Source organism: Rhinopithecus roxellana, chromosome 15 (genome assembly GCF_007565055.1).
Source record: "Rhinopithecus roxellana isolate Shanxi Qingling chromosome 15, ASM756505v1, whole genome shotgun sequence".
In the NCBI taxonomy this organism is placed as follows: domain Eukaryota; kingdom Metazoa; phylum Chordata; class Mammalia; order Primates; family Cercopithecidae; genus Rhinopithecus; species Rhinopithecus roxellana.
Window position 1 is genome coordinate 12,469,968 of NC_044563.1, and position 25,897 is coordinate 12,495,864.

The 25,897-nt window shown below is 53.5% G+C and overlaps 2 protein-coding genes across 5 annotated transcripts in view; both read left to right on the forward strand.

The window, feature by feature from the left end:
- The window catches only part of CAPN1 (calpain 1), a 32,680-nt gene extending 21,366 nt beyond the window's left edge, over window positions 1-11,314 (forward strand). For 3 of the 4 annotated variants that reach the window (XM_010363934.2, XM_010363932.2, XM_010363931.2), the window contains exons 11-22: window positions 3,603-3,778; window positions 4,642-4,653; window positions 5,387-5,598; window positions 5,704-5,743; window positions 6,948-7,013; window positions 7,114-7,171; window positions 8,256-8,320; window positions 8,786-8,854; window positions 8,955-9,033; window positions 9,663-9,779; window positions 10,118-10,176; window positions 10,564-11,314. In XM_010363934.2, the coding sequence (XP_010362236.1) occupies window positions 3,603-3,778; window positions 4,642-4,653; window positions 5,387-5,598; window positions 5,704-5,743; window positions 6,948-7,013; window positions 7,114-7,171; window positions 8,256-8,320; window positions 8,786-8,854; window positions 8,955-9,033; window positions 9,663-9,779; window positions 10,118-10,176; window positions 10,564-10,590 (980 nt within the window). In that variant the 3' untranslated portion in view covers window positions 10,591-11,314. The remainder of the gene's footprint in view (window positions 1-3,602; window positions 3,779-4,641; window positions 4,654-5,386; window positions 5,599-5,703; window positions 5,744-6,947; window positions 7,014-7,113; window positions 7,172-8,255; window positions 8,321-8,785; window positions 8,855-8,954; window positions 9,034-9,662; window positions 9,780-10,117; window positions 10,177-10,563) is intronic. The other variant, XM_030917546.1, reaches the window with a different exon arrangement.
- Window positions 11,315-13,157: 1,843 nt separating this feature from the next.
- On the forward strand, window positions 13,158-24,723 carry SLC22A20P. Its single transcript, XM_030917279.1, is given in 7 exon segments — window positions 13,158-13,538; window positions 13,613-13,716; window positions 15,937-16,089; window positions 21,221-21,345; window positions 22,194-22,309; window positions 24,037-24,118; window positions 24,121-24,723. Coding segments are annotated over 7 exon segments (1,047 nt in total). The 3' UTR covers window positions 24,207-24,723.
- The last annotated feature ends 1,174 nt before the right edge of the window (window positions 24,724-25,897 follow it).

Below are 25,897 nucleotides of genomic sequence, written 5' to 3' on the forward strand. Positions count from 1 at the left end.
TGGGATTACAGGCGTGTGCCACCACACCCAGTTACATTTTTATATTTTTAGTAGAGATGGGGTTTCACTATCTTGGCCAGGCTGGTCTTGAACTCCTGACCTTGTGATTCACCTGCCTTGGCCTCCCAAAGTGCTGGGATTACAGGTGTGAGCCACCACACCTGGCCACCTTGTTCTTTTTTTGAGACAGGGTCTCACTCTGTCACCCAGGCTGGAGTACAGTGGTGCAATCATAGCTCACTGCAGCCTCAGTCTTCTGGGCTCAAACTATCCTCCCAAGTAGCTGGGACTATGATAGAGACACATACCACACACCCAGCTAACTTCTTAAATTTTTTGTAGAGATGGGGTCTTGCTAGGTTGCCTAGGCTGGTGTTGAACTCCTGGGCTCAAGTGATCCTCCCACCTCAGCCTCCTGATTTACCTGGGACTACAGATCCATGCCACCATGCCTGGCTCATTTTTTTACTTTTTGTAGTGATGGGGTCTCCCTATGTTGCCCAAGCTGGTCTTGAACTCCTGGGCTCAAGCAGTCCTCCCACCTCGGTCTCCCAAAACACTGGGATTACAGTCCATCAGCCACTGTGCCTGGTGCAGGACACTTTTAAAACTAAACTATCTTCTTAAGGTTTCACAGGCAGTGTGAATTAAAACTGAAAGGTCATATGAAGGCTGGCTTGAGGTTATGTTTCCTTCCCTCCAGGGAGGTTTAATTTTCTTTCTTTCTCTTTTTTTTTTTTTTTTTTTTTTTTTTTGAGACACAGTCTTGGTCTGTTGCCCTGGCTGGAGTCCAGTGGCATGATCTTGGCTCACTGAACCTCCGCCTCCTGGGTTCAAGCGATTCTCCTGGCTCATCCTCCTGAGTAAGTGGGACTACAGGTGCCCACCACCATGCCTGACTAATTTCTGTATTTTTTCAGTAGAGACTGGGTTTTACCATGTTGGCCAGGCTGGTCTCAAACTCCTGACCTCAAATGATCCACCCTCCTCAGCCTCCCACAGTGTTGGGATTACAGGCGTGAGCCACTGTGCCCCAGCCTAATTTTCTTTCATACTTAATTGCTGACATTCCTGATAGGGGGTTCCAGTTTAATTGCAAGAACCTCCTATTGGATTCTCTACCTCAGGTAGATCTTTATCACCTGCTTCTATACCCCGGGACTCAGGGGTCTACAGAAGCCCTTTAGCATTATTTACCTTGCAGGGTTCCTACTTTCTATTTTTTAAAAACATCTTTATTGATAGTTAATTCACATACCATACAAGTCACCTATTTAAAGTTACAATTTAAATATACTTTTAAATATACAATTAAAATATACTGAAGTATATTACGATTTATTTTATTTATTTGTTTGTTCGTTTATTTGTTTATTGAGACGGAGTCTCTCTCTGTCGCCCAGGCTGGAGTGCAGTGGTGCGATCTTGGCTCACTGCAACCTCCATCTCCTAGGTTCAAGCAGTTCTCCTACCTCAGCCTTCTAGGTAGCTGCGATTACAGGTGCCTGCCACCACGGCCACCTAATTTTTGCGTTTTTAGTACAGACAGGGTTTCACCACGTTGGCCAGGCTGGTCTCAAACTCATGACCTTAGGTGATCCAGCTGCCTCAGACTCCCAAAGTGCAGGGATTACAGGCATGCGCCACCACGCCTGGCCGTGTATTACGATTTAAATATACTATTAAACATACAATTTAAATATACTATTTAAAGTATATTCACAGAGTTGTGCAACCATCACCATGTCAATTTTAGAACATTTCATTATCCCAAAAACAAATGAGGTACTCCTTAGCCATGATTCCCCAGCCCTCCCGGCAGCCCTGGCAACCATGAATCTACTTCTTATCTCTATGGATTTTCCTATTCGGGATATTTCGTGTGAACAGGATCTTATAATATATGGTCCTTTGTGGCTGGCCGTTTTCACTTAGCATAATGTTTTCAAGATTCCTCCATGTTGTAGCATGTATGTTGTACCTCTTGGTTGCCAAATAGTATCCCATTGTTGGGCTCTACATTTTGTATATTCACTCTTTAGTTGATGGATAATTGGGTAGTTTCATCCACTCAGCTGTTATAAATAATGCAGCCATTAACATTCTTTTTTTTTTTTTTGCGATGGAATCTTGCTCACCGCCCAGGCTGGAGTGCAGTGGCATGATCTTGGCTCACTGCAACCTCTGCCTCTGGGTTCAAGTGATTCCCCTGCCTCAGCCTCCTGAGTAGCTGGGATTACAGGCATGCGCCACCACGCCCAGCTAATTTTATGGGTTGTTTATTTGTTTTTGAGACTGAGTCTCACTCTGTCGCCCAGACTGGTATGCCACGGTACGATCTCAGCTCACTGCAACTTCCGCCTCCCGGGTTTAAGCGATTCTCCTGCCTCAGCCTCCCAAGTAGCTGGGACTACAGGCATGGGCCACCATGGCAGGCTAATTTTTGTATTTTTAGTAGAGGTGGGATTTCACCAATTGGCCAGGCTGGTCTCAAAACTCCTGACCTCAAGTGATCCCGTCCGCCTGCTTCTCCCAAAGTGCTGGGATTGCAGGCATGAGCCACCGCGCCCTGCCACGCTCTTATGAACAAGCCTTTGCATGGACACATGTTTTCATTTCTCTTGGGTATAGAGCTGGGAGTGGAATTTCTGGGTCATATGAAGCTCTGTGTTTAACCTTTTGAGAAACTGCCAGAGGGTTCTTCGGAGCAGCTGCAACATTTTACATTCCTGCCAGCATCCTGTGAGGTTTCGATCCCTCCACATCCTCACCCAAGTTGTTATTATCTTTATTATTATTATTGTCAATGGAGAGCAGGGGATGCTGTACCTTTAAAAATAAGTTTTGCAGTTTACCGTTCTATCACGCACTGGGTTGTTTTAGTCAAGAGGGTTCTTCAGGCAGCAAAATGACCCAACTGCCAGAAATGCAAGCCCCTGCCTTCCCTTGCTGGCTGGCTGTGGCCTCCTGTCGGACCCCTGCTTTTTCTCTTGCCCTCTTCTAAGTGTTTGTCCACACAGCACTCTAGCCACCTTTTAGAGTCCTAATGCAGTCACATCCCTCCTTGCTGCAAGCTGTGGGAGGGTCCTTACCCTTTGCTTCAGTCCACACGCCCCTAGCCCCTGGCCGGCTCCTGCGAGCTCTGCGGCCGCCCTGGATCTCCGTGTTCCCTGGAACCTCTGTAGGTGCTCGCTGTCCGCAGATGCGTGGGGCCCTTCCCCACCTCTGCTCTGGGGTGCCCTCCGCCTGGCTGCTTCTTCTCAGTGGCTTCCGAGGGCAGCCCCTTTGGGTTTCAGCGCATAGGCCCCCTACTCTGATCTACTCTGCTTGCTTTTTTTTTTTTTTTTTTTTTTTTTTTTTGCAATTGCTCTGCTCGCTAACCTAACGGACTTGCTCACACTTAAGCCTCTAGTTTCCAAATGCAGGCCGTGAGGGCATGGACCGAGCCTGGCCCAGCCTGCCCATCACCCTGCCTGCTCCCCGCGCTCAGTAATACTTGTTGAATGAATGAATGCACACACGGGAGCTTGCTGGGGAGGCTTGGGGGCCACTTGGCTCTGCCCCGCCCTGCCTCTGATCCCCGCCTCCTCACCTGCCCGCAGCCACCTTCTGGGTGAACCCCCAGTTCAAGATCCGGCTGGATGAGACGGATGACCCAGACGACTACGGGGACCGCGAGTCAGGCTGCAGCTTCGTGCTCGCCCTTATGCAGAAGCACCGCCGCCGTGAGCGCCGCTTCGGCCGCGACATGGAGACTATTGGCTTTGCAGTCTACGAGGTGAGCAGGGTGGATCCCCGGTGGATCTCACTGAGCAGGCAGAGGACCTAGCACCCCCCTACCCGCAGCGCACGCAGGCTTCCGCCAGGGGGCGCCAGGGGCCGTAACCTTCCCCCCAAATTCCACCCCACACCCCCACTCTGCACTCCCGCCACCATCCTGAGGGCTGGGAAATCTCAGCCTCCAGGAGGCACCTGCTGAGGCCCTCTGGCCGAAAGAGAGGAAGAGGGTTGGCTCAGGGAAGGGAGATTCTGGGATTAACCTCCCGCTTAGAAGGCGGCCTGCTGCTCTTGGAGGAGGGAGCTGGCTCAGCTGACGCCCGGAAGTACTGAGCTTTCTGTCTTGGAGGCTGTGAGCAGAAGCTGGCAGGGGAAAGACAGGGGATAGGGAGGGCCTGTTGGCCAAGGTGAGGCTGTGCCAGTCGTTCTGTGATTAGAACTCCTTGCTCTTGCCCTATATCTGCCCTGCTTCACACACTGCCCTCAAGACAGGGACAGAAACTTCTGGACCTCGCTGGTGGCAGTCTTGGCTCACACCCAGATCCCCTGGCAGCAGCCTGCGGTGGCCCTTTCCTGTCCCTGGGCTTTGGAACATTGCAGTTGGCCACCCCGAGGGCTGGCCTGGAGCCTCTGACTCAAGAGTGGAGTCCTAGGGCAGACATTCCCAGGACCAAGAGGACCCTGCCTGAGCCCTCCCTCCTGGGGCCCTGCTCTGGTGCAGGGACCAGATCTCGGTCCCCAGGGCCTTCTGCCTCCTCATCCCATCAGTCCCAGCTGAGAACTCAGGACCTCTGCCCAGCACGCACCGTGACCCCGCCCTGGGACAGACACACGTCTCTGACTTCCCGTGTCTCTCTATTGCAGGTCCCTCCGGAGGTAGGTGTGGCACTTGACCCACCTGCAGTCACACACCTCTGATGGTGCCACAGGGGAGCAGCCCAGTGGCAAACCCACCCTGGCCTGGAGATCTAAGAAGTCACCTTGTTTCACTGCTTGAAAAATGCTTCTCCCCACCTGTTCAGTGGGCAGAGCAAACATTGCTCTCCTAAGGGGCAGCACAGGTAGTCAGTGAGGGAGCTGGATTTGAGCCCTGGTCCTCAGAGCTCCTGTCTGACATGTACACATGAGGCTCTTCCTGCCTTCCCATCTACACCAAGTAAGTGCCAGCTAGGGCAGTCCAGCAATGTCAGGAACAGGGCATTAGACAAGCTGAGAGTTCTGTACCCTTGAGCAGTTGCTTAAGCTCCGAGCCTGTGTTTGTGTCTGTAAAATGGGCATAACAGCAGAACAGCAAATGAGGTGCTGAGTACCCTGCAGTGCCTGACCTGGGGAAAGCTCCCAGTGATAATAATGACCATGTTATTGAAACACACGCCTAATCTGCAATCTGGTGCTCCTCTCTTCTGCAGTAAGTAGGGTTGTTACATTTTACAGATGAGGAAACTGAGGCAAAATGTCTTGTTAGGGTCACACAGGCTGTGAGTGAGTCATGTCCTAGCTCTCCAGCTCCTTGGCCAGGACAAGGAGGCTGGAGTCTGGGTCTGGGGGCGGCCCCTGAAGGTGGGCTGAGTGGGCAGTTGCAGCCCTGCTCCCTCCTCCCTCCCACCAGCTGGTGGGCCAGCCGGCCCTACACTTGAAGCGCGATTTCTTCCTGGCCAATGCGTCTCGGGCGCGCTCAGAGCAGTTCATCAACCTGCGAGAGGTCAGCACCCGCTTCCGCCTGCCACCTGGGGAGTACGTGGTGGTGCCCTCCACCTTCGAACCCAACAAGGAGGGTGACTTCGTGCTGCGCTTCTTCTCGGAGAAGAGTGCTGGGACCGCGTGAGTCATGGACCAGCCCCTGCCACTCTCCCCTCTCTCAACCTCCCCCGCTTGGCCCTCTGCTGTCCCCCTCTGACTGGCTCCTTTCCTCCCCACTCTCTGCAGGGAGCTGGATGACCAGATCCAGGCCAATCTCCCCGACGAGGTGCGTGGTCCCACCCTACCAGACCCTGTCCTCTTCTCTTCCTCACCCCTGGGTGTGTGATGGGGACCCAGGTGTCCTGTCCCCTGAGTTCCTGCTAACAGGGAAGATCCCCTCCTGGCGGGAGCCATAGGAGTAATGCTAATCCCTCATCGACCCAACACTTCACAGTTTGCAGAGGACCTGTGATACTAATGGCACAGGCCCTGAGCTCTCACCTGGTGGCGGGTTTGTGCTGAGTACTTCACCTGTGTTACCTCATTTCCTCCCCACATCAACTCTGTCTGGGTCTTGTTACTATACCTCCTCTGAATGGGAAATTCAGGTTCACAGAGGTTAGGGAACTTGCCTGAGGCCATACAGTAGGGATCCAAACTCTTGCCTTTTTTTTTTTTTTTTTTTTGACACACAGTCTCACTCTGTCACCCAGGCTGGAGTGCAATGGTGTGATCTCGGCTCGCTGGTGATTCTCCTGCCTCAGCCTACGGAGTAGCTGGGATTACAGGCACGTGCCACCACACCCGGCTAATTTTTGTATTTTTAGTAGAGACAGGGTTTCACCATATTGGCCAGGCAGATCTCGAACTCCTGACCTCAGGTGATCCACCCACCTCGGCCTCCCAGAGTGCTGGGATTACAGGCATGAGCCATGGCACCCGGCCCAAACTCTTGCCTTTTACTCCCTGAGCTGCGCAGCACCCCCTTCATTTAGGTCACGAGTCCTGGGTATGGAGTAGGGCAGGGCAGGGACAAGATTCCCTTTTCACAGATTAGAAAAGTGAGACTCAAACTGGGTGCAGTGGCTCACACCTGTAATCCTAGCACTTTGGGAGGCTGAAGTGGGCAGATCACCTGAGGTCGGGAGTTCGAGACCAGTCTGGCCAACATGGCAAAACCCCATCTCTACTAAAAATACAAAAATTAGCCAGGCATGGTGGTGGGCACCTGTAATCCCAGCTACTCAGGAGGCTGAGGCAGGGAGAATGGCTTGAACCTGGGAGGTGGAGGTTGCAGTGAACTGAGATCACGCCACTGCACTCTAGCCTGGGTGACAGAGTGAGACTCCGTCTCAAAAAGAAAAGAAAAGTGAGGCTCAGAGAAGCGAAGTGACTTGTAGCAGATATGCGACCTCAGCCCTCCCTCCAGCCGCCTCCACACAGGCAGGGCCAGGGCCTCTCTTACCTGCTTTCTCCCCTTCTCGGTCCAGCAAGTGCTCTCAGAAGAGGAGATTGATGAGAACTTCAAGGCCCTCTTCAGGCAGCTGGCAGGGGAGGTAGGTTGGGGCATGGTGGGTTGGGAGGGGCCTGTGAGGGGCAGCCCTTTCCTGGGGCAGCCCTTTCCTGGGGCAGGTGCTACCTCCTCTCTCTCCCCAGGACATGGAGATCAGCGTGAAGGAGCTGCGGACAATCCTCAACAGGATCATCAGCAAACGTGAGTCCCCGCGGGGCTGCCGCACCACCCCACCATTTCTTCCACATCAGAATCCAGGCCCCTGCCCACACACTGAGCTGAACCCCACCCCTTGGTCTGCATGAATCAGGGAACCCTCCAGTTTTTCTGAGCCCAGTTTCCTGCCATTTCCATCCCATACTCCTCCTCCTGACCTGCCGTCCTGAGAATCCCTGTGCTCGGGTGTGTGCCTTTGTGAGATTAGACGCACAGCCTGGCCGGGCACAGTGGCTCACACCTGTAGTCCCAACATTCTGGGAGGCCGAGGCAGGAGTTGCTTCAGTCCAGGAGTTCAAGACCAGCCTGGACTATATGCAGAGACCCTGTCTCTACAAAAAAGTACAAAAATTAGCCAGGCCTGGTGGCGTGCACCTGTAGTCCCAGCTACTCAGGAGGCTGAGTTGGGAGGATGGCTTGAGCCCAGGGAGGTTGAGGCTGCAGTGAGCTGTGATCACATCAGTGCACTCCAGCCTGGGCAACACAGCAAGACCCTGTCTCAAAAAAAAAAAAAAAAAAAAGGCAGGAGCAGCACCTTAGTGCCAAGGAAAAGTCTACCCTTCCTCTCAAAGCCTCCTGGACCAGGCTGAGTGGCTTGGGGAACGCCATGTGACTGGCTTTACTCCCCAGTGCAGACAACTGTGGACAACCCCTCCCCTCCCCTCCCCTCCCCTCCCCTCGGCTTTGTTGCCACTGACCTCCATCCACACGGTTTCCTTAACCAGAGCCTCTCTCCTCCTATCCTTGCTAGTGAAGCACTGCCTACCCTCCTAGCCTGCAGCAAGCCCTGCCCTGCCCCATCTTTCTACCCAATTTTGCGCTTTTCTGTTTCACACTCGTTTCTTTTTAATTTGGATTAATTATGGCTGTTGGGACTTTGGCTTGATTGCTAACATGCTTTACCTGTACTTCCTGATGATACAAACAATCCTGCCCACTTCCTCTGCCAGATATTGCACCCACTGGGCAGGATTTGTGCTTCCCTGACTCTGCCCCGCCCAGTGCTCCCAGTAGGGGCAGGTGCAGGAATCTTGCTAGGTGGAGATGTTGGAATTGGTTTTTCTTGCAGACAAAGACCTGCGGACCAAGGGCTTCAGCCTAGAGTCATGCCGCAGCATGGTGAACCTCATGGATGTATCCTTCCATTTGCTTTTGTCTCCTGAGTGGGGTTTTGGGTAGAGGTATCCGTGCTGGGAAAACTGTCCCAGGACAATGCAGAGAATGGGACAGAGCCATGTGAAGTGTGGACACACACACAGTGCCTCATGCTCAGATACCTCCCTGGACATCTTCCTGTTGGTTGGGAGGGAGAAACTGAGGCACAGACCTGTGTCAAATGAAAGGTGGAGCAAGACCTGGGTCTCCATTGACCCTGAGGCTGGTGCTGTTTCTGACCCCTCCCCAGCCCACTCCACTGCAGCCCAGCTCAGAACGATGCAAGCCCGGCTGTGGGCTGACTGTGTGTGGCTTTTGCTGCTTCTCCTCACCCAACCCCAAGTCGGCTTGCTGGCTCTGCGGCCGTCTCCCCTTCCGCACAGTTGCCCACTCTCTCCCATACCTGATCTAAGTGGTGGAATTTCCTTCTTAACGGCCACCCAGCGTGATGGCAATGGGAAGCTGGGCCTGGTGGAGTTCAACATCCTGTGGAACCGCATCCGGAATTACCTAGTAGGTTGTCCCCACTCACCTCAGTCGTGTAGGTGCGGGCCGGGCAGGCGGGAAGGGCCGGGTGACTCAGCCTGGCCCTCACCCTCTGCCCCCACCCCAGTCCATCTTCCGGAAGTTTGACCTGGACAAGTCGGGCAGCATGAGTGCCTATGAGATGCGGATGGCCATTGAGTCGGCAGGTGAGACCCCAAGGCTGATGGCACCTGTGGGGCCTGGGACAGGTAGCCCCACTGCTCCTATGCCCCAGGCCCTTGTCCCTGCGGTGCTGGTGGTGACGTGGTAACAGCCATCTTGTCCTTTTCCCCGCAGTTACTGAGCTAAGTGCGTTACTGGGTTTCCTTCCTTCCTTCCTCTCTGCAGCCTAACGAGGCTAGGGTCTTTTACCATCCCCACTGTGCACATGACAAAAGAGAAGTGCAGAGAAGGAAAGTGACTGACCTCAGGCCTCACAGCCAGAAGTGGGCAGAGCCAGGCGGCAGAGCCTCCAGTGAGGGAGATGCAGGGCTCACCCACACCAGCCCACTTAAGCACAAGGCCAGGGCATTCAGCACAAACTAAGCTGGACCCCTGAGCCCTCACTGGCCCACTCCTGATTCCCTGGCATGACCTGTGCCCAGAGACTGGCACTCACTTGCCCAGCCCCTCACAGCTACTGGCCCTGCCCAGGAGGCCTTCATGCCCCTTCTGGAGAAGAAGAGGCCGCAAGCACCCTGCCTAGCTCCAGCCCCCTCCTGGGGACTCAACCCCTCCCCCATCCTGTTGGGCAGGGGCTGCGCCTCCCTGACCTTCACTCACTCTCCTGGACCAGGCTTCAAGCTCAACAAAAAGCTTTATGAGCTCATCATCACCCGCTACTCAGAGCCCGACCTGGCGGTCGACTTTGACAATTTCGTGTGCTGCCTGGTGCGGCTAGAGACCATGTTCCGTGAGTGTCCAGCTCCGTCCCAAACGCGTCACCAAGGAGCTGGGGGGAATGACAGATGGGTGAATTAGCAGATACAGGCCAGTGCTGTGGATGTGTGCCAGCGAGGCCTGGTTCTGGGTTTGGGGGGCCCTGGCTGAGTGCCAGGAGAGTTGGGGAGGGAGGAGTTGATGGTAGCTTCTCAGGCAGCAGGAAGGGGTGAAGCTTCCCAGCTTCAAGGGGTGTCAGCTTGGGGTACTGTGGGGAGGTAGAGGGACCAGGCAGGAAGGGGGCCAGGCCTGGCCCTGAGTGAATGTCCCACTGAGTTTTCAGCCCTGTATCACCCTTTCTTGAACACACAGGATTTTTCAAGACTCTGGACACAGATCTGGATGGAGTCGTGACGTTTGACTTGTTTAAGGTGGGAACCTCCCCGGGCCCATGGTGGGGGAAGAGGTCCAGGCGATCGAGTTTTCTTATCTGGCCAGTGTTTCCTGTCCTTTTCTGGAAATGAGCCTGAGCCCCAGAGGCAACCCTGAAGGCCAGGCCACCCGAGTCCTGAAAGGCTGGGGTGGGGGTGTCTGGATTCTGGGAAAGGAGCAGTAGGGGAGACCCAGGCCTTTGGAGGCCTCTATGGGAGCAGCACTCTGGTTTCCTGGGGGTGGAGGAGGTAAGAAAGTAGCCGCTTCATGAGGTCCCTGAGGTGGCTCCTGAGCCGTGGAGTTGGGGGCTGGACCTGGGGCTTGGGTGGGGAAGAAGCCAGGCAGCCATTTCTGTGGCCCCGGCTGACCTGTCTGCTCTCCCGCAGTGGTTGCAGCTGACCATGTTTGCATGAGGCAGGGACTCGGTCCCCCTTGCCGTGCTCCCCTCCCTCCTCGTCTGCCAAGCCATGCCTCCTGCCACACCACACCAGGCCACGCCAGCTGCAAGTGCCTTCCTTGGAGCAGAGAGGCAGCCTCGTCCTCCTGTCCCCTCTCCTCCCAGCCACCATCGTTCATCTGCTCTGGGCAGAGCTGTGTGGCCCCTGCCTGCGCCAGCTATGGGCTCGGGATGGACTCCCTGAGCCCCTCCCATTGCCAAGCCGGGAAGGCAGCTTTCGCTTGTTCCTGCCTCGGGACAGCCCCAGGTTTCCCCAGCATCCTGATGTGTCCCCTCTCCTTACTTCAGAGGCCACCCACGCAGCAGCACCGGCCGGCCTGGCCTGCAGACTGTAAACTGTAACCACTAGCTCTACACGGTCTGCAGTCCAGGCGTGTGGAGCCGCCTCCTGGCTCGGGGAGGCCCCGGGGCTGGGAACGCCTGTGCCTTCCTGTGCCAAAGCCAATGCCCCCTCTGTCCCTCCCTGGCCCTGTTGCCGACCAGGAGCTGCCCAATCTGTGGGCGGTCGGCCTTCCCTCCTTCGCTCCTTTTTTATATGAGTGATTTTAAAGGGGACTCTTCAGGGACTTGTGTACTGGTTATGGGGGTGCCAGAGGCACTAGGCTTGGAGTGGGGAGGTCCCATGTTCCATATAGAGGAACCCCAAATAATAAAGGAAAAGGCCCCACATCTGTCTGTGACTTGTTTCTCCCCAGTCTGCCGCCTGGAGGGCACCTGCAGGCCCCGGCCCACAGGGGCAGCTTGTGGCCTCAGCTCACCCCTCCCCTCCAACCCTTCCACCTCTTTCCCCTTGACCTGAGGCCTGAACCCCTACTGGAGTACTGGGTATCTGGGCAAGGCTACCCTTGGCCCTGGGAGGTTGGGAAGGAGGGGCCCCAGCTGAAGGACGGGGCCACACAGCTGAGGTCCCACATGACTCTGCTGATCCTACATGCCCTCCCCGCTGCCCAGGAGGCCTGACCCCTACCTTTCTTGCACACTTCAGCCCATTAAGGTGAGGCTCTGGCTGAAACTCAAACCTCTACTTAGCACACACCCGGTCCCCCAGGGAGCTCCCCAGAGCACAGAGCTGCCTTCAGGTCCTTCTGTGGGGAGCCCCTGTGACCCAGACACCTGCACTTATATAGGCCCCTCCGGGATCTGGGATTTTCTTACCAGAGATAAGAGTGGCTTGGGGGAAGGAAGAGGGCATGGGGCGAAGCCGCAAATGCAGAGCAGAGGCCAAGGTGGGGGAGGGTGGGGGTGGGCTGCTGTCAGCTACTGTGGGCCCCAGTGTTGGGGCAGAGATGGAGGTGGAGGCCCCTGTGTGCCCCATGGGGCAGGCTGCCCGCACGCTGCTGTCTTGAGCTTACATTTTGCCCTTGTCACCTCCTCACTGGGAGTCCAGGTCCTGTTGGGCTCAGGGTCTTCAGCAGTGAGGGCAGTGGCTCAGCTCTTCCTGGTGCCTGGGTGGGTGTGTGAGGGGCTGGAGGGCGGGAGAGTGTGCAGGGCCCCGCCATCTTGCTCAAACCCTTACTTGCTCTCCGGATTGGGTTGTATTTGATGAGGGGATGGGAACACCAGAGTCTGGATGACCTGGGGCCCTAACCTCTCAAAACCTCTGAGTCACTGAGGTGGGAGTGGGAAGAGCAGGGCTTCCTCCTGACTGCTCTATTTGGGCTTGCTTTCCTTTCTTTCCTCTCCTTCTCTCCTTCTCTCTTTCTGTCTTTCTTTCTGACGGAGTTTCTCTTTTGATCTCGGCTCACTGCAACCTCCGCCTCCCAGGTTCAAGCGAGTCTCCTGCCTCAGCCTCCCAAGCAGCTGGGATTACAGGCGCGCGCCACCACGCTTGGCTAACTTTTGTATTTTTAGTAGAAACGGTTTTACCATGTTGGCCAGGCTGGTCTAGAACTCCCGACCTCAGGTGATCCACCTGCCTCAGCCTCCCAAAGTGCTGGGATTACAGGTATGAGCCACCACGCCTGGCCTATTTGGGCATTTTAAAAAGGCTTTTTCCCAAGTGTCACCTGTGCAGCCAAGTCCCTGCCTTCTTGGGAAGTGGGGAAGGGTAAGCAGCTGTAACCACTGCACCCCATTATTCTGAACTCTCAGCACTTAAGGCTCCAGCTGCGATTTGGAGCCTAGTGACAGGGACTGTGTCCCATGTGCCAACATTGGAATCGGGGCTTCCAAACATGCCTCGGTGTCCTCTGGAGGAAAGGGAACGTGACGGTGCTCTGTTCACTGCTGAGGTCCTGCCGGTGAGAGCAGTGGGCAGGGTGGCTGGACCTGCGGATCTGGGTGGTGGGCTGTGACTCGGCCCTCAGGGTGAGAGATGGAGAGACGTAGAGAAAGGGCATGGGGGAGGGGAGCCCTGCAGATGTGGGGACACCTGAACCCTCCTATGGGGTGTAACCTGAGCCCTCTGACACAGGGTACACAGGATGTCTGCAGTCCTCACCCCTGGCCTGTTCCTCCCACTCCCAGGGCCCCTCCCCAGCCTCTCTACATAAAGCCAGGCAGGCTGGGCCTCAGGTCAGGCCTATGGCCATGGCCTTCACAGACCTGCTGGACACTGTGGGCGGCATGGGCCGCTTCCAGCTCATCCATAGGGCCCTGCTGTTGCTGCCTTGCGGCCTGGTGGCCTGCCACAACTTCCTGCAGAACTTCACAGCCGCTGTCCCCCTGCACCACTGCCGGGGCCCTGCCAACCATACTGAGGCCTCCATCAACGACTCGGGGGCCTGGCTGAGGGCCACTGTACCCCTGGACCAGCTTGGGGCCCCTGAGCCCTGCCGGCGCTTCACCAAGCCTCAGTGGGCCCTGCTGAGCCCCAACTCCTCTGGCCCAGACGCAGCCACAGAGGGCTGCAAGGACGGCTGGGTCTATAACCACAGTGTTTTCCCATCCACCATCGTGATGGAGGTCAGAAGGGGCTGGGGGCGTGTGAGGGGGCTGCTGCCGAGGCCCAGTCTGAAGCGCTCACGTCTTCCCTGCAGTGGGATCTGGTGTGTGAGGCCCGTACTCTCCAAGACCTGGCGCAATCTGTCTACATGGCCGGGGTGCTGGTGGGGGCTGCCGTGTTTGGCAGCCTGGCAGACAGGTGAGCCCGTGGGGATAAGTGCCCCAGCCACCCAGTGCGGGCCAGAAAGCCTAGGCCTCTGCATTCATTTTTCTTTGTTACAGTTGATTTGTGCATTTTTAAACAGATAATACATGTAGTACATTCACATGGCTTCAAATCCCAAAAGGCACAGAAGAGCATGCTGGGGATCACCCCTTTCCTGCCTCTGCCCCTCCCTGCAGTAATCCCCAGAGGGCAGTCTGGTTTCTATGTCTTTTACCAGAGACATTTTATGATTCTATGCAGTCAAGCAAGTGGGTGTATATGTTCTATTCCCCCATTTTTATTTTCCTGTTTTGTATTTGTTTTCTTCTTATGTCCCCCCATTTTTTCCTTTGAGATGAGGTCTCACTGCGTTGCCCAGGCTGGTCTCAAACTTCTAGGCTTAAGCAATTCTCCTGCCTCTGTCTCCCAAGTAGCTGAGGTGACAGGCCTAGCCATCCTTTTATTTTTTGCAAATGCTGGCATACACCCCACATGGTCCTGTACCCAGCTTTTTCTTCACTTTGGAGGCCTCCTCTCCTATTTCTTCAGAAAGAGCTGTCCCATCCCTCCTAGTCTTTACACTACATCCCGCTGTATGTATGAGCCAGTAAAAACCCTAACTTGCTCCCCCTTATTTTTTAGGGTGAGGTCTCGCTCTGTCACCCAGGCTGTAGCGCTGAGGTACGAACATAGCTCTCTGCAGCCTCGACCTTCTGGGCTCAAACGATCCTCCTGCTTCAGCCTCCCCAGTAGCTGGGACTACAGGCACCCACCAACACACCCAGCTAATTAAAAAAAAATTGTTTTTTTTAGTAGAGATGGAGTCTCACTATGTTGCCCAGGCTGGTCTCAAACTCCTGGGCTCAAGCAATCTTCCTCCCTCTACCTCCTAAAGTGCTGGGATTACAATCAGGTGTGAGCACTGCGCCCGGCCTAACTGACCCCTATTGACAGACGGCGATGTGCAGCCAGCTCATGGCTCTGAAGTTGGCTCCCACGTCTCTCTCTCTCTGCACCTCTTTCCCCTTCCTCCTCTTCGCTCTCTCTCCCCTCTCCCTTCTCCTCTGCCCTTCTTCTCTCAGTTCAGGTTTGGGGAGTCCTCCCGGACTCCACCCCACACTCTGGAGTATAGATGGCTCCCTGTGCCACACATCTCAGGCCCTCATCACACCATGTCATGACACATCCTGGTCTTTCTACATGTGAGCTTGTGTCTTATCCAGAGTGTCTCGTTTGTCACCAGCCCTCAACTCAGGCCTGTCACTTAGAGGTGATTAATGATCAATGAACATTGTGTCTCAATGAACATTGTGTCACGATGAATGAGTGAATGAAAGAATGCATGAAGAAATGAGTGAGGGGGTTAGTGAGTGGGTGAGTGGGTGGGTGGGTGAGTGGGTGAGTGGGTGGGTGAGTGGGTGGGTGTGTGAGTGTGTGAGTGGGTGGGTGAGTGGGTGAGTGGGCGTGTGAGTGGGTGGATGAGTGAGTGGGTGGGTGAGTGAGTGGGTGAGTGAGTGGGTGAGTGAGTGGGTGGGTGAGTGAGTGGGTGAGTGGGTGGGTGAGTGGGTGAGTGGGTGAGTGGGTGGGTGAATGAGTGAGCGAGTGGGTCATGGGGTGTGTGGAGAAGAAAAGCTGCCTCCCTTCTTGGCCTGCTTCCTTCCTGGCCAAATTGGGGTTGTGCGCTCTGGCCGTGGACCCTCATTTGCAAATAGGGCAAATAACCCTGCCATCCTGTCCTTGGGCCCCTCTGTGGCATGGCAACCCTCTAGTCCACGTAAAGACTCAACCCTGGCTCCTGCTCCCACACTGGGGACTGGCCAAGGGCTCACCCACTGGGAGTTCTGGTTCGAGGCCTCCCTCTAGCCAAAACAGTGCTCAGGTGACCTCTCCCCACCTGCCACATGCCCCTCTGGGGCTTTGTAGAATCCCTGCCTTTCCTTGAACCTGGACTAAATCTCCTTGCCAACTTCCTTCTACACTAAGTCCCTTTGTCTGTGACCAACCTCTGCCATGAAGCCTGGGTCCCAGCAGTTTCAAGTTTCTGTTTTGGAGGGGTGGCTTTCGTGGGGTACCCCATCTTCCCCGTGACATGACTGCCTTGATAACGCCCCTGCTCGGGTGGAAGGGGCAGGCGTGGGCTGCCAATTTGTTCCTCAGGGGATGCTGCTGCTGCCTCTCAAAACCCTAATGCCTGTGCCCATTCTCTGGACTCAGGCTGGGCGGCAAGTCCCCCCTGGTCTGGTCCTACCTGCAGCTGGCAGCTTCGGGGGCCGTCACAGCGCATTTCAGCTCCTTCAGTGCCTACTGCATCTTCCGGTTCCTGATGGGCATGACCTTCTCTGGCATCATCCTCAACTCCCTCTCCCTGGGTGAGTCCAGCCGAGGAGAGGACGAGAAGGACTGGGGATCCTGAAAGAGTGGGGCGGGTGGGGGGCAGGGGAGCAGGGGGGCAGGGGGGCAGGGGGACACGGGGATGGCAACGTCCAGGGTCGTTGGACATTTTTCTCATGTTGTTTTGTTGGGATTCTCATCCAGCAACCTCATCTCAAAGCCTCCCACCAGAGTTCTGGACTTGGGGGACCTGGGCTCCTGGGTAGTGGTGGCCCTGCTGGCTGTGGGTGGGGAGTCCCTGGATGGCCTTTCCCAGGTCTGGGCTTTAGTGTACTCATCTGTAAACTGAGAGGGTTAGGTTTATTTTATTTGTGAATTAGCCAACAATAACCACTTACTAAGCACCTATTGTCTCCAGGCTTAGTGTGGGGACACAGAGGCCACAGGGCCACAGGAGGGGAGTGAGCCATGACAGTCCCCAGGGCTGCAGCCACCCCTGAAATTGTGTGACTCTAAAAAGGCTGGTGATTCCCCAGCTTCATGGTGGAGACCTGGCTCCTAATGCCAGCTTGGAGTGTTGTGCCCCCAAGTGATAAATGGCAGACTCAGTCCTCACTCTGGCCTGGTTCTGGGCAGCCCCTGGGTGGTCCTTGGAGAAAGCATTGCAGGGCAGTAGGAAGCCCACCCAGGACACAGGCCTGTCACCCACCTATGCTTCATTTTAACACTTAGCTTGCTCCTGGGGACATCACTGAGCGCGGAAACTGCTGCCACCATCAGCTGTGCAAAGACAGGATGGGTCTTTTATATCAGGGATCGGGGAGAAATCTTGGGACCGGAGAACCAGCACGCACCAGGCCAGCACACCTGACCTCCCTTCCCTCTCCCAGCACAAAGTGGGATCTCAGCAAATCCCAGCCTACACAGCTCACTCTGCAGGGTGGGCATCCGGCCATGGCTTGAAACAGGTGTCCGAGGTCCACTTCATGCTGGAATGCGCTCTAACACCTACACAGACACATACAGACACACACAGACACACACATACACACGCACGCACACGCATCAGAGACTGCCCAGCCTCTTAACACCTCCTGAGGCTAGAGAGGACGGGCGCTGTCTTAGGACATCTTAGCCTATAAAGATGACTTTGCAGAGATTCTGTCAAGTGCCCTGGAGCTCCCACCACAGGCCATGCCCTGCCTCGGGTCACACAAGTGTAGTGACCCCCTGCCTATGTATATATATATGCCTCCCCTCATGTTTGTTCCTGTGCACACTGTTCTGTATCTTGATTCTTCCACTTAACCAAGTTGTCACTGGTCCACTGCCTGATAGAGGACCTCCTAGTGCCAGAAGAGGCTCTAGAGGTTGCGGTGAACACAGCATAGCCCCGCTCCTTGGGGCCCATGTTCTAGCGAGGGGCGATATCACCACCACGCATAACAAATCGTATAGTTTGTTCGAAGACAGTAAGTGCTACAGAGGAAAACCGAAGCCTGGAAAGGGGAGAAAAATGGCCAGGTTGCCCGGGCATGGTGGCTCATGCCTGTAATCCCAGCACTTTGGGAGGCCAAGGCGGGTAGATCCTCTGAGGTCAGGAGTTTGAGACCAGCCTGGCCAACATGGTAAAACCCTGTCTCTACTACAAATACAATTACCCGGGCATGGTGGCGGGCGCCTATAATCCCAGCTACTCGGGTGACTGAGGTAAGAGAATTGCTTGACCCGGGAGGCGGAGGTTGCTGTAAGCCGAGATCGCACCACTGCACTCCAGCCTGGGTGACAGAGCGAGACTCTACCTCAATAAAACAAAGAAAAAACCCCACAAAGAATGGGCGGGTTGGAGGAGAGGGGTGTGCAGTTTTAATTAGCGTGGTTTGGGAGAGACTGCACTGAAAAGGGGTCATTTTGAGCAAAACTGGAAGGAGTTGAGGGAATGAGCCCTGCAGATTTCTGGGGTAGAACATTCCAGGCAGAGGGAACTGCCAGGCAGAGGCCCTGCCGGGGAAAGTGTGCCAGGGTGGAGAGCAAGGAGGGCCCTGTGGCTGAAGCAGAGTTGGGAGGTGGGCGACAGGTGAGTTCGGGGAGGGCAGTTCTGCAGGACCTTGTGGCCAGCGTTCTAGGACTTCGGCTTTGCCTCTGAATGAGACAAGAGCCACTGGAGGATTTTGACCAGGGAGACACCCGACCTGATTTAGAATTTGAGATCTGATAAGATTTATCTGGCTGCCATGTGACACCAGGACAGAAGCAGGGAGGCCGGTTAAGGGGCTACTGCTGTCATCAAGCAAGAGAACAGGTTGAGCTGGGCCACAGTGGCAGCAGTGAAGGCAGTGAGGAGAGCTCAGATTCCGGCTCAGTTCTGAAGGATTTGCTGAGGGGCTGGACGCATGGGCTTCTTGCCCACTGGGAAGAAGCTTCCTCATTAATTCGTTCCAGCTGCCTCGTAAGGGTGTGTCGTCATTATTTAACCAGTCCCCTGTAGATGGACATTCAGGTTGTTCCAAGTTTTGCTATTTACAAAAATTAGTGTTTTCTGTCTTTGCATGGGGTTGAGCACCTGTGCCCATTTTCCTTTTAGCTTGTTGGCTGTTTTCTAATTGATTTGTGAAAACTCTTCCAGTATTAGGGAAATTAGTCTTTCTTCTTTCTTTCTTTTTTTATTTTTTGAGACAGAGTCTAGCTCTGTCACTCAGGCTGGAGTGTAGCGGTCCAATTAATTTCAGCTCACTGCAAACTTCACCTCCCAGGTTCAAGCGATTCTCGTGCCTCAGCCACTCGAGTAGCTGAGATGACAGGCACACACCACCATGCCCAGCTAATTTTTGTATTTTTAGTAGAGACAGGGTTCGCCATGTTGTCCAGGCTTGTCTCAAACTCCTGACCTCAGGTGATTCACCCACCTCAGCCTCTCAAAGTGCTGGGATTACAGGAGTGAGCCACCGTGCCCAGCCCAAAATTAATCCTTTATCTGTTAGTTGGGTTACAACTATATTTTTACATTTTTTGTTGAATTTTTTTGACTTGACTTATGGTGTTTTGTTTTGTGTTATTCCAATGCAGATATTTTTTATTTTTACAACTCCAAGTTAGTCAACCTCCCCTTTTATTGCGTCTGGGTTTTGTGATGTTCTTGGAAAAGCCTTTCCCTACTCTAAGATTGTAAAATAATCTCCCCTGATTTCTTCCGGCATTGTTGTGGTTTTATTGTTTGTTGAGTTCCTTGATCCACTTAGAATTTATCTGGAGTGCAGTAAGGACACCTTTGCCTGTGTCTCAGCAGGTCTCCGGAATGAGTTTAAGCTGTCAGAATCATAAGGGGGGTGTGGTGAATTAACCACATGTGGTGAATGCCACTGCATGTCACTGTTTTCTCCCCAGTTGTGGAGTGGATGCCCACCTGGGGCCGGACCGTCGCAGGTATCTTGCTGGGGTACTCCTTCACCCTGGGCCAGCTCATCCTGGCGGGGATAGCCTACCTGATTCACCCCTGGCGGTGCCTGCAGTTTGCCGTCTCTGCTCCTTTCCTGATCTTTTTCCTCTATTCTTGGTATGTCCTGAACAGAGTGGGGTGGGGGAGGGTCCACTTGTGTGGCCAAGTCTTCACCTGGCCCTGTGAGAGGCTGGGATGTGCAGTGACCGGGACTTGTTGGACTTGACATGGGACACGAAGGATGGCAGGCATTCGTGAAGGCTGCAAGCTCTCAAGTCCTCACGAATGGCTACTGGGACACTCTGGTAAAATCCCTTGCATTAGTGTGGCGCCCTGGAACATCCCAAGAGCTTTTGCCTTCATCAACTCCTTCACATGACTCAACATTTTATAAGTACTCTAAGTACTTATAAAGTTATAAGAATATAGGCCAGGCGCGGTGGCTCAAGCCTGTAATCCCAGCACTTTGGGAGGCCGAGACGGGCGGATCACGAGGTCAGGAGATCGAGACCATCCTGGCTAACATGGTGAAACCCCGTCTCTACTAAAAATACAAAAAACTAGCCGGGCGAGGTGGCGGGCGCCTGTAGTCCCAGCTACTCGGGAGGCTGAGGCAAGAGAATGGCGTAAACCCGGGAGGCGGATCTTGCAGTGAGCTGAGATCCAGCCACTGCACTCCAGCCTGGGCAACAGAGCAAGACTCTGTCTCAAAAAAAAAAAAAAAAAAAAGAATATAACTGGGCATTTATAAGAGGGTAATGAGGCACAGCCTCATTACAGAGAGGGCCCATGACTCACTCAAGGCCACACAGCTGGGGTCAGAACCAGATTCAAAACCGGGTCTGGGACAGGTGCGGTGGCTCACACCTGTAATCCTAGCACTTTGGGAGACTGAAGCAGGCAGATCACTTGAGGTCAGGAGTTTGAGACCAGCCTGGCCAACATGGTGAAACCCCATCTCTAAAAATAAATAAATTAATTAATTAAATAAAATTAGCTGGGCATGGTGGTAGGTGCTGTAATCCCAGCTACTCGGGAGGCTGAGGCAGGCGAATCACTTCAATCCGGGAGGCGGAAGTTGCAGTGAGCCGAGATTGCGCCACTGCACTCCACCCTGGGCGACAGAGTGAGACTCCGCCTAAAAAAAGAAAAACCATGGGTCTGTTGAAATCCTAAGTCCTCTGTAGTTTTTGTTTGTTTGTTTTTTGTTTTGTTTTGTTTTGTTTTTGAGATGGAGTCTCTCTCTGTTGCCCGGGCTAGAGTACAGTGGAGCGATCTCGGCTCTGCAACATCCACCTCCCAGGTTCAAGTGATTCTCCTGTCTCAGCCTCCCGAGTAGCTGTGATTACAGGCACACACCACCATGCCTGGCTAGTTTTTTTTGTATTTTTAGTAGAGACGGGGTTTCATTATGTTGGCCGGGCTGGTCTTGAACTCCTGAACTCAGTTGATCTACCCTCCTGGGCCTCCCAAAGTGTTGGGATTACAGATGTGAGCCACCGTGCCTGGCCAAGTCCTCTGTAGTCTTTAAATACTATTTAGTGAGTCTCTGTATGATATGCTGCAAAAAAAGGGAAGCTGGCATGGCCCCCAGACTTCCTGATGCAACAGACAGGAGGACAGGTCACCTTTTCTGGGTCTGAAAGAAGGTGGACAAGGAGCTATTGGGTTTGGGGAACAGAATGAGCTCTACCCAGCCCCAGATCCTTCTTCTTCCTCCTCTCGATCCCAGGTGGCTTCCAGAGTCATCCCGCTGGCTCCTCCTGCATGGCAAGTCCCAGTTAGCTGTACAGAATCTGCAGAAGGTGGCTGCAATGAATGGGAGGAAGGAGGAAGGGGAAAGGCTGACCAAGGAGGTGAGCGAGCTGGGAGGAAGGAAGGGTGGGAACAGTCTTCAGTCTTGCTGGCAACCTCCAGTTGTACTAGAATTTAGCAACTTCCCAGGACTCACGTGCCATCCAGGTGTAGACACTGGGAATACACAGTACAGGCAGAGTTCTGATGTGTGAAAGATGTTGTCTAGGTATTGAATGACTGTGTGATTTAGGATAAATAATTTAACTGCTTTGCTCATCAGTTGATCCATCTTTGCAATGAGGAAATAACCCTATTAACCTTGACATCCAGTTGAAATTTTAATAAAATAATAAACTAAAATTATTAAAATAGCAACCACAAAGTAAAATTACTGGGGAATCAATAACAAAAGTACTATCATAAATACCATTTATTATAAGATAGTTACCATTTATTGTCAATACGCATCATTTCTCAAGCCCCATGCCAGGCACTAGGCTGAGAGCTTTATGTACGTAACCTCATTTCATGTCTTATTTTTGCCAATGAGGAAATTGAAGTGGGGACAGGTCAGGTAACTTGCCTGAGAACATACAGTAGGAAGTGGCAGTACCACTTGGCACCCCTGCTCTTATCTGACACAGTCTTCAAGTCTATACCAGGAATGGGGTGGGAGGCCCTCCAGAACCACAGAATCTGAGTACTGTTGGGGTTCGTGTTGGAGCTTCTCAACACCCTGGAAACAGCCCCTCAAGTGCCATCAGTCCTTGGATGGAGAGGAGACAAGGGCCAGCCACCTCACCAAAGATCTCAATCCCAGCTCTCCTCCACACAGATGAAGTGGTTCCCTGCAGGGATGTGGGGTCCCAGCTCCCTCGATTCCCCTGAGCAGACTCTTCTCACTTAGGTGGTGAGCTGCTACATCCAGAGTGAGTTTGCAAGTGTCCGCACCTCCAACTCGATCTTGGACCTCTTCCAAACCCTGGCTATCTGCAAAGTCACGTGCTGTCTCATGGTGATCTGGTAGGTGACAGGCTCATGCCCAAGTCTTTCACCCAAGGCAGGGGCATGCTCTCTGCCCCCACTGAAAAACTCTGTTCTGAAATACTCGTAATGCAATGAGCAGGTGAGCCATGTGAACTCAATCTCTTCCCACACCCTTTTTCCAACACTCGGCCTCTGCTGGACACTGAGATGTGGTGACAGATGAGATATCGTGCTAACCCAGGAACCCCATTTCTTGGCAGTGGGTCTCACCTGGGTGGGAGGACTACTGGACTCACCAAGGCAGCTTTTCCAGAATGTGACTTGTCCCATCCTGATATGCCCCTGGGGCTGGCTCTCCAGTGGATTCTGGGAAGTGTCGCACTCTGGAAAAACACTTCTGGATCCAGAAGGCAATAGACAGGAAAATCGTAATTTCCATGCAGTGAGACAAGTATCTTGACAGCATTTCTGCTAGTTGGGGCTGCTGAGGGCTTCAGGTAGGAGATAGCATTTGGACTAGTTTTAAAAGATGGTTAATCAAGTTTGCAAGGTGGGCAGGAAGGAATTCCTAACAGGTTCACAGGCATGAAGATGTGAAATGGGCAAAAATACAAAGGCAGCCCATATGCAATAGCGCCACCTACTGGAAGCTGACAAATCCTAAGGGGAAGGGCTGATAAAAAACAACTGTGTTGATTTCATTCGGCTGGATTTCCTGCACATTTAAATAATTGGTATTGATACCAACAGGGACTGCAGGCAATGAATTACTATCTGTTTTCTCTTTCTTTCTTTCTTTCTTTCTTTCTTTCTTTCTTTCTTTCTTTCTTTCTTTCTTTCTTTCTTTCTTTCTTTCTTTCTTTCTTTTCTTTCTCTTTCTTTCTTTCATTCTTTCTCTTTCTTCTTTTTCTTCTTCCCCTCTCTTTCTTTCTTTCTTTTTTTCTTTTCTTTCTTTCTTTCTTTTTTTTTTTTTTTGAGACGGAGTCTCCCTCTGTCTCCAGGCTGGAGTGCAGTGGTGCGATCTTGGCTCACTGCAACCTCCGCCTCCCGGGTTCAAGCGATTCTCCTGCCTCAGCCTCCCGAGTAGATAGGACTACAGGCACGCACCACCACACCCAGCTAATTTTTGTATTTTTAGTAGAGGCGGGCAACTATCTGTTTTCTGTAGCAGACTGGGGAGTCGCTTTTAGTAGATATCAGCTGGGCTCTGAGGCCAGACTATCCATGTGACCTGAGCAAGTAAGGGAGCCCATCCTCCTGGGGCCTCTTTCCTACATCTGTAAGGTCCTTGTGAGGATCCAGAGTTAAGACATGAGGCCAGCCCTGGTGACTCATGTGTGTAATCCCAGCACTATGGCAGGCAGAGGCGGGAGGATTGTTTGAGCCCAGGAGTTCCAGCCCAGCCTGGTCAACATAGGGAGACCCCCCGCCAGCCGGGCGTGGAGGGCTGTACCTGTGGTTCCAGCTACTTGGGACGCTGAAGTGGGAGAATCGCTTGAACGCAGGAGTTGGAGGCTGCAGTGCTCTGTGATCTCACCGCTGCACTCCAGCCTAGGTGACAGACTGTAGAAAAAAAAAAAAAAAAAAAAAAAAAACACAAACAGTTACGGCACATAAAGCACTTAAACCACAGGTGGCCCCTGGGAAGCTCTGGGGTATAGAGTCTTTCCTCTGGTTTGGATTTGGGGCTGTGGCCCCTGTGTACTGGGAAGATGGGACGGCCCCCGACTCTGGGAGGCTGTGAGGGCTTCTGTCCCCAACAGCGTGGCAGGCAGCGCAGTTCTGGCTCTGGGGAGCGAGGGGGCTCCTGCGAACCCGAGTCCAGGAAGGGGTGTCTTCCTGCGGTAGCCCCGCCGGCCTGGGCTGGCCTTTCCTCCACCTTCCTCTTTCCGCGAAGGAGAAACAGATCCTGAGTTCAAAACTCCAGAGCTGAAAGTCCTGTCTTAGATCCTTCTGGAAAGAGTAAGCAAAAGCCCGTTTTTGTTGAGAAAGTGACTCGGCAGCCATCCGGAGCTCTCTGCCTGCAGGTGGGGCCATTATCCCATGGAGCCGACCCGCTCAAAGCTGCCCCAGGCACCGCAGGTTTGGTTCGTGCACGCTAGGACTTACCAACCGCACCCGGAAAATCGGGACCATTTCCAAATGTTTCGCTTCGCTGCCGGCTGGGAGCCACGCCAGGCTCGCGCCTGGGATCAATTGCACAGTCCGGCTTTGGGGAGAGGGAGGCGGCGAGCGTGCCCCCCTACCCCTTCCTCGCCAGTGTGTCTGGGTTGAGGTGGGGATGGGGAGTCCTGGGGTTCGAAAAAGGATGAGGGAGGAGAAAGAGGAATTGTTAGGAACTGGTGAACTTTCACAAACTTCCACAAACCCTATTGCAAATGCCTTCAATTAACTGGGATTTTTTTCTTTACTGGTTGATTGATTCGATTGAGACAAAGTCTTGCTCTGGCACCCAGGCTGGAGGGCAGCGGCACAATCGTAGCTCACTGCAGCCTCGACCTCCCGGGCTCAAACGATCCTCCCACAGCAGCCTCTGTAGTAGCTAGGACTACAGGTGCCTGCCACCAAGCCCGGGCTAATTTTTAAAAATAGAGATGGGGTGAGGTCTTGCAATGTCGCCCAGGCTGGTCTAGAACTCCTGGACTAAAGAGATCCTCCCCCTTGGTCTCGCAAAGTGCTGGAATAACAGGCTTGAACCACCTTGTGGTTTTTTTCTAAATTCTGAAAAGCATGTATATTCATTGTTAAAAACTTTTTTTTTTTTTCCCCAAAGAATCGAGAAACAGATAGGCAGTGCAGCGTATTGGTTAAGAAGCAGGACTGTGGAAACTGCTCCTTCGGTTTGAATCTCAGCTCTGCCACTTACTGACTTTGTGATCCTGGGCAAGTTACTTAACCTCTCTGTGCCTCAGTTTATCCATTTGTAACATGGGCATCTTTTTTTTTTTTTTTTTTTTTTTTTGAGACGGAGTCTCGCTCTGTCTCCTGGGCTGGAGTGCAGTGGCCGGATCTCAGCTCACTGCAAGCCCCGCCTCCGGGGTTTACACCATTCTCCTGCCTCAGCCTCCCGAGTAGCTGGGACTACAGGCGCCCGCCACCTCGCCCGGCTAGATTTTTTTGTATTTTTTAGTAGAGACGGGGTTTCACCGTGTTAGCCAGGATGGTCTCGATCTCCTGACCTCGTGATCCGCCCGTCTTGGCCTCCCAAAGTGCTGGGATTACAAGCTTGAGCCACCGCGCCCAGCAACATGGGCATCATAATAGAACCTACCACATAAGGTTGTTGTGAAAATTAGTCTGTAAAGGAGGTGGAACAATGCCTGAATGTGAGTTGTTTTCTGTTATCAGATATACAAGTGAATATTCCTCTCAACCTACTCTCCCTTCCACCTCTGAACATCTCCCATCTCCCATTTCTGTCAGGCATGAATTTATACCCTTGAAGATACATGTACTAAGGTACATCCATGACACCCACATACTTACACACACACACATACACACGTTCCTACAGAAATGGATTTAATAGTGGCTGGGTGTGGTGGCTCATGCCTGTAATCCCAGCACTTTGGGAGGCCGAGGTGGGTGGATCACCTGAGTCAGGAGTTCGAGACCAGCCTGTCC